Genomic DNA, 7,492 nt, shown 5'->3' with positions numbered 1-7,492 from the left:
GTCTGGGAGAAACATCTCGCCTTAAAGTGGTACAGCAATTGAATATCAGTAAATGACCACCTGACGTAAAACAAGACACAAATAAATTATATCTGAACCTTTATGACCATTATGTAAACATACGAATCCCACATAAGCGAAAGTTTTCTCATACATATTAATTAAGTTCCGTGACGTTCTTCGAGCAGACCTAGCTGATTTGCCGAGATGCAAAGGTCAAGCGTTAATATTTATTACGTTATGCGGAGCAGGCTTTCCTGATTCGCTGAATGGCTTGCCTAATGAATATTAATTAGGTTACCGGACTACCCACTATTCACTATATCAAGTCAAACGCCATACTATGCGTCGTTCACAAATCAGCTGTAGCTACTCTGTAGTCTTTATAGTCTTTATATGTTTTTACCAGACACCGATTGGTGATTTAAACGTACAAAGCGTTAGATATGAATAGTTCATGATCTGAAATGTGTCGTTGAACTTTTGTTTAAACCACACCCCAACACAGTTTTAACAGGTGAGGTCACGTCAGCTGCCGTCACTATTCCTGTACTGTGGCTCGCCAGGTGAGTTAAGCGTTATGAAAACATTACATTTTTCTATGTATTATTGTTTGTAATACCGGCAGTCTTTTAAAAACACCTTTACGTAAACTATGTATTACAGAATCTAGACTGTAATGTTTAAATATAAGCAAAAAAGCGCGCTAAAAGTAATAGAACTTTCATTTTTGTTAAATCAACATTAAACTAGTTGGGTCATGAAAGAGTGAGCAATCAAGATTTTATGAGTCATTAAACTACTGATCGGTTTGACAGATTTTAAATATTTATAACTTCCTGTATGTGATTTGTTCTTATTTAATTTAACTTAACATTTACTCATTATGTATTCATGTACGTAGTTATTTATTTATATCTGTTGACACTATATTTTTTATTCTAATCTCTGAGAGTTTACCTAGATTAAAAAGGGGCAAAAAAAAGATAAAGAGAAGGATTTAATTTAGATGTTGAATACATGTTCATCATAGAATTGGTGTATTTAAGTCATTGTCTGAATTGTATATGAAAATAATTAGGAAGACAAAACTGACACAAAATGGCCTACATTCATTTATGTCAAAAGTGTGCATTTTTCCATCAAATTGTTGGTACATTTAGGACACACTGGATGCCATGGCTGCGCCTTTACCACATGACAGCAGTAATGCAGCATTCGACTGGTTCACTGAATTCCAGCGCAGCTGCATTATGAAGAATGGAATTGTTCCAGAATGGTTCCATGGGATAATATCCAGGAAGTAATGGATTGAATTCTGTGTTATGTTACAAAACTAAGCATGAATGCTCAGACTATGTTTTATCATGAACACAGTGACATCATAGAGCAGAAAATCAGGTTACTGATACCTTTCAGATAAAATACTTCTTTATTGTAGGGCTGCGGAGGAAATGCTGATGTGCAAACCTCCTGGTTACTTCCTCATCCGTGTTAGCGAGAGCAGGGTGGGTTATACATTATCTTATCGGTAAGTCTGTGTCAATGTGGCCATTGTTGTCAGTTAATAAACTTCACTATGAGGATGTTTGATTCATAAGTACTGTAATGAGTTCACAAATCAAAGGGTCATCGATAAATCTTTCTCCTAGAGCTGAAGATCGCTGCAGACACTTCATGATTGACGTACTGCCAGATAACCAGTACATTATAGTGGGAGAAAAGACACACTTCTGCTCCCTTCATGACTTGGTGGCCTTTCATCGTAGAAACATCATTCTCCCCTACAATGACTTGCTCACTGTGGCCTGCGATCAGGTATAGAGTTACATGCTAGCTTGTTGTTAGCTAGATATACCACAAACAGTTTGGTTATGGTTATACATCAAGATCAACCAGATAGACATCAAACTGTCAAGCTGGTCAACAGTCATGGACCACTACTAAAATAATATAAAGTTTTGTATACGTTTGCATTGCTAAATAGTATAGGGGAAAGTGGGGAAAGAGTCAATGTTTTATTTTTACCATCCACTTTAAACGTTATCTTTTTATGTCTGGCTGTAAGACATCTGGCCTTTTTTATGTGTGTGTGGTCTCGTTTGTGTGCAGGGTGACAAAAATAACTACGCTGAGTTGTTGTTTCCTCAAAAGAAAGATGTCAAACCTGGACAGGTTGAATGGATAAATTTTGCAACTCCAACACATACAGCTCATTCAAATATCGCTGAACACAACCCGACTTCGCCGCTCCAAAACGAATCATTTACGCTACCTACAAGTCCTTCTGCGAGACTTTATCCCAGCTTGGAGATGGAATTGAGCTCTTTGAATCTACAGAGTGTGGTAATACAACATCAACAGATTATATGATTGATTATATTTATAAAATTACAAATTATATTATTTCCTTGTAGTTAAAAGAATAGCTCACCCAAAATTGATAATATGCTCACCCTCAGGCCCTTTCAAGATGTAGATAAGTTTGGTTCTTCCTCATAACAGCTTTGGAGAAATTTAGCATTACATCACTTGCTCACCAAAGGATCCTCTGCAGTGAATGGGTGCCGTCAAAATAAAAATCCAAACAGCTGATAATAACATCGAAAATAAACAACAAGTAATCCACATGACTTCAGTATGTCAATTGTAATTTTGTAATGTGAAAATCTGCATGTTTGTAAGAAACGCTCATTCTGACGGCACCCATTCCCTACAGAGGATCCATTGGTGAACAAGTGATTTAATGCCATATTTCTCCAAGTCTGTTCAAAACAAACTCATCTACATCTCGGATGGCCTGAGGGTGAGTAAATTTTCAGAAACTATTCATTTTAAAGGACAGTATATGTGATTTATATTTTTAAGGAACAGGTGTACTTAAAGACTAATAATGATTTTTTTAAATTCAGGATCAGCCAACAAAGCCTATTCTAAAGCCTAGAACAATATTTATATCCAAACCACCAATTGACGCCACCACAGGTGACACTCCACCACAGTTACCACCCAGAGCAAGCTTGCCAAATCGCCCTCAAGCCACCGCAGAGGGTGACAGATCACAAGGGCTGATGCCAGTAAGCTCTGACAGACATCAGATCCCACCCGACAAACCTGTTGAAGGCCGTACCCAACAGAAAAACCAACAACCATTGAAACCGGTGGCCATGGGCCTGGCGCATATTAAAAAAAAGCTTAAAAAGAGCCGCTCTAAGGATCACATGTATGAGGAGATCGTTCAAGATGCGTGTCAGGAAATTGCAACTTTTCCTGCTTTGGAGAGCAGTAACATGAACCCTAAACAACTGGAGGAAAATGAATATCAGGAGATACCCGAAAAATCCACAAATGTTGGCCGTCGGGCATCTGATGGGATTCTCAACTTCACAGATAGAGAATTACCACGGGAGTACCTAAATCCACCTCCTTTTGCACCTGGCTACTAGATAAAAGCATAAAGATGGGCGGTGTTATTAGAGCATTTATTTTATTGTCATTGAATAGTGTTTCAACATTGGTCTCTTTGTTGTGATGTTCTTTTTCGCTATGCTGCTTTTAAATTTCTGTCACAACACATTCTGAACGGAGGTTTGTCATCTGGAAAAACCTGCTGGACAATGTCAGATATTTTAATATAACAATGACAGAATGTGTTGTGCCTGTGGGCATGAATTTAAATATACTTCCAGATTGTACTTCCTAAAATCTGGTTAAGAAAAGAAAAGAAAAAAAATTGTACATATTAGCTTTTTACTGTGGTTGGTCAATAAATGTACAGGTCATACATGAAACCCAAGAACACCATGTTATTTCTTCTAGATACCTTGGGATACCATATAAATATCATAGTCCATGATTCTTTTCATCATTTTACAGGTTTAAGATGATTTATCACCCAGACAGCAAGCCAACATTGAATAAACATTGTTTTTCCATCTGAATCATCATTATGGTTGATATTGAAATTTCAATGCAAAATAAATGTTGAATCAGCATTATCATATCGATGAAAACCTGATGTTATTAATGTTGATGGCAACAATATTGGAACAACATTGATCTATAGTTATCTTTATGATTGATTAAGCATTGATATTTGGTTACCGGGTGATCCCTGAATGTGTTGAAAAGTAATTGATTTATAGTGGACAGAGAAATGATGCGGTTGTTGAAAAGTCATCGAAATATAGTTGACCGGGAAATATGATAGAAAATGCATCGAAATATAGTTGACCGGGAAATATGATAGAAAATGCATCGAAATATAGTTGACCGGGAAATATGATAGAAAATGCATCGAAATATAGTTGACCAGGAAATATGATTGAAAATGCATCGACATATAGTTGACCGGGAAATATGATTGAAAACCCATCGATTTTTGGTTGACCGGGAGATCAACGGGTGGTATACCCAACGTACTGCACCGGACACAGCTCGTTTGTGGACCCTTGGCACAAGCGTACAGGTAAGCTTGCTTAATGTTCGATATGAATCCAGACAGCAGAGGCACGCGGTGTGTTTTTATACAGTCTGTGGGCAGCTGAAGAGACTGGCTCATTTTCAAATAATGTTACCGTTAACTTGTTTAGACAACGGTCACGGTAAATTAATGTTAAAGCCTTGCGTTTCCAGCAGTTTCTCGGAGGGAAAATGTAAAAGCGGTTTATTAAAGAGAAGTCCTCACTGCTTTATCGTCGTGTTTTTCACTCTTTTACAGGCTGCCAGAAAGAATCCGTCTCTATAGTGAGTGATTATTGAATGAGGCTGTACATTATAAATGTAATGTTTTAACTCGAGATGTTTGTTTGTGTGAATGCTGTGTGTGCGCTGAGTTCTGTGCGAGCGGGGAGCAGAGTTGCCATGGAAACGGGGAGTCAACACAAAAACCGTTACTGGCAAGCAGTAATCTCCGTCTCTCGCTGCGGTTGACGCTGTTTTAGGTAAGTTTAGTCGCTAAAATCACACAAATATGATATACAAATGTTTCTGACAAGTTTCTTACTTGTTATTGACATGTTTCAATTAAATTTATTTTATAGAAATGGTTTAATGTCTTCGAAAAAGTCCGTTAGCGTCTTAGCAGTTTTCAGGCAACGTTAGGCTAATTTTGAGCTCTTGTTGATGAAACTCTGGGCTTTTCATCAAATCTTCCGTGTGTGTATGAGATATTTTGATGGCTCTGAGAATGTTTTGCTGGTGATTTGTCAGTGTTTTTTTTGGAAAAGGCTGATTTACTGAATCGATGACGTCACTTACACTGAGAGTGTAACGTTAATCGGCTGAAAACAAGTTTACATGAGTGTTTATATTTCATGATAAACAGATATGAATACAAATTGTTCTGTGATTTCAGGAGGACAGAAAGAAACTATACAGAACAAAGTGAAACTCCAAGATTTTTGAAAAGAAAATTGGTGAAATATATTCTGAAAAAGGCATATTAATGTACTTCATGAGCTTCTTCAGTAAATCTGTATTTCTAAGTCAGTATCTCCCTTCAGAAATGTGGCTGACGGGAGATACTGACTTAGAAATACAGGTGAACTCATGAAAAGAAGCTCATGAAATACTCATGAAAGAAGCTCATGAAATACATTAATATGCCTTTTTCAGAATATATTTCACCAATTTTAAGAAGTCCCTGACATCAAAACGTAAGTCACACTCAACCTAAAATTAAAAATATAGATTCTGTTATTTTAAGATTATATTATTAGTAGTAGAATTTGTATATTACATATGTTATTATTGTTGTTATATATATTATTCTGTATTTTATCTGCATTTTACCTCTGCTTTATCTTGTTTCCTTCTAATGAACCTGGAACTGCAGAGTAAATATTGTTGTCTCTGTGTCAGATGGCTTGTTTTGTTCCTGGACTCTTCAGTGATGATGAGCAGAGTCTAAGTGAACCTGCTGTCAGACAGTAAGTACCCTGAGTACCCTGGGGTTTCAGTCAGGGCCTTCAGTTAACAACTGAGTCAAACAAAATCCTTAATGGTTAATAGTTACTAGTTAATATATTAATCGCTTATAAATCATTGAAATGTCAACATTATACTATTATCTCAATAAACATTATAAATAATTTACAAAGCTTTCTGCACCCCCTAATCTATAAAGTGTAAACTACTCATCAGTTGTACTCATCGGCTTTCATTTGCTTTTGGATGTTTGCGTCACAAGTGATACAGCATTGTACTTGCACAACTATTGTACTTCATTTTAATACCCAAACCCAGACCTCTGACACGCCAGGCAAAAGTTCTACCACTGAAACATTTGAGCTGACAAACATATATATTGTAGCTTGATATTCACTATAGGAAGAAAGTGAAAAATAATAGCATATTTTAGCATTAAAATCCCTTTAACATGTATGGTGATCTGAGAGGCCGGGGGAGTCCAGTTAATGGGGCGTAATTCATTAGCTTTAATGAGAATTGTATATTTTATAGGCCTACATTAAAGTGTATTTCGTTTTTTATATTTTACATTTATTTCTTGAATGCTACTATTACATCAACTGTAGCTGAAAAGAATGAACCACTGTATATTTAATTTGTATATTATGTTGTTTATATTCTTTGTTTTTATATTTTTAATAACAGATTGGTTACCTGAGTACATATGTATAAAGTACAGTCACACTGTATGATTGTGAATTTTAATTGCTGTTTTTAACAGAGATTTTTGTCTTTTCTGTTCTTTTACAGATCACTATTGCACACCAAGTAAGCAAAACAATATTTTTGATTGCATTTTATTTTATTTCTGCAAACAACTTGCACCACTTGCAATTGGTTTTCCAGCCCAAAACCTCATCAAAAACTGAATGCAACGGTTTTTGTCTATGATTATTTTGTCAAAACATCTTTTGTGTTTGGTAACTCTAATCTACATTAACTATTTAATTAGTATCCAGTTATTTATATTAAATTTGTGGAGTTAACAACTACTTCTGAACCAATAAAATAATAAACAAACATTTTTGAGTCAATTGGCCTCATACATTTTCCTTATGAAAGAGGTCACTGCAAGCTAATCCTTTTTGCCTCCCTTTAATTCGAATACATCCATGAACAGGCAGTTTTGAAAAGTGCTTTGAATATAGGGGAAATATGATCTAGCCTACAACACGAGAACTTATTGCCTTATCCGATCATTGAAAAATCATAGGCCTAGGCTACTGAATTTGTTCAAATATATGTTCTGTTTAACTTAAATGCTAAATTTGTTTTGCATTGTGATTTTATCTTCTGTTTTAGATGCTCTTGCTCAGCAGATGGGGACAGCTACCATCACCCAATTTTCACCCAAAAGTGGCTGCGCTATGCGCCAGACCGGGCAGGAGGGACTGGACGACAACTTATGCAGGCATCAGATGACAATGAAGTGTAAATAAAGAGTAAAGAGGCTAATAAACATGAATTTGATTTTAAATAGTGTGGTGTGTTCTGTGTTTTATACAAGATTTTAAATGTTCCA

General features: G+C 36.0%; 1 protein-coding gene and 1 long non-coding RNA gene across 2 annotated transcripts; both read left to right on the top strand.

Moving 5' to 3' along the window:
* The first annotated feature begins 37 nt into the window (after positions 1 to 37).
* Positions 38 to 3,646, top strand: LOC113064827 (hematopoietic SH2 domain-containing protein homolog). Its single transcript, XM_026235776.1, has 6 exons — positions 38 to 566; positions 1,164 to 1,303; positions 1,442 to 1,531; positions 1,653 to 1,818; positions 2,113 to 2,346; positions 2,913 to 3,646. Exons 2-6 carry the CDS (start codon positions 1,179 to 1,181, stop codon positions 3,444 to 3,446), a joined length of 1,149 nt encoding a protein of 382 aa, XP_026091561.1. The 5' UTR covers positions 38 to 566; positions 1,164 to 1,178; the 3' UTR covers positions 3,447 to 3,646.
* Positions 3,647 to 5,870: 2,224 nt separating this feature from the next.
* On the top strand, positions 5,871 to 7,447 carry LOC113064601 (uncharacterized). Its single transcript, XR_003278850.1, has 3 exons — positions 5,871 to 5,930; positions 6,721 to 6,738; positions 7,273 to 7,447. It is a non-coding gene; the product is annotated as an uncharacterized LOC113064601 (long non-coding RNA).
* Positions 7,448 to 7,492: the final 45 nt, after the last annotated feature.

This window comes from Carassius auratus, chromosome 47 (assembly GCF_003368295.1).
Source record: "Carassius auratus strain Wakin chromosome 47, ASM336829v1, whole genome shotgun sequence".
NCBI classification, from domain to species: Eukaryota; Metazoa; Chordata; class Actinopteri; order Cypriniformes; family Cyprinidae; genus Carassius; species Carassius auratus.
Note: the sequence above shows the minus strand (reverse complement) of the source record. Positions and strands in the feature narration are given on the sequence as shown.

What these genes read in the sequence shown, in the direction of transcription:
- LOC113064827 (XM_026235776.1), top strand. Translation starts at nt 1,179, where the DNA reads ATGGCTGCGCCTTTACCACATGACAGCAGTAATGCAGCATTCGACTGG. An exon ending in CATGGGATAATATCCAGGAA is followed by an intron (nt 1,304 to 1,441) that starts GTAATGGATTGA and finishes TCTTTATTGTAG; the next exon opens with GGCTGCGGAGGAAATGCTGA. An exon ending in TCACTGTGGCCTGCGATCAG is followed by an intron (nt 1,819 to 2,112) that starts GTATAGAGTTAC and finishes GTTTGTGTGCAG; the next exon opens with GGTGACAAAAATAACTACGC.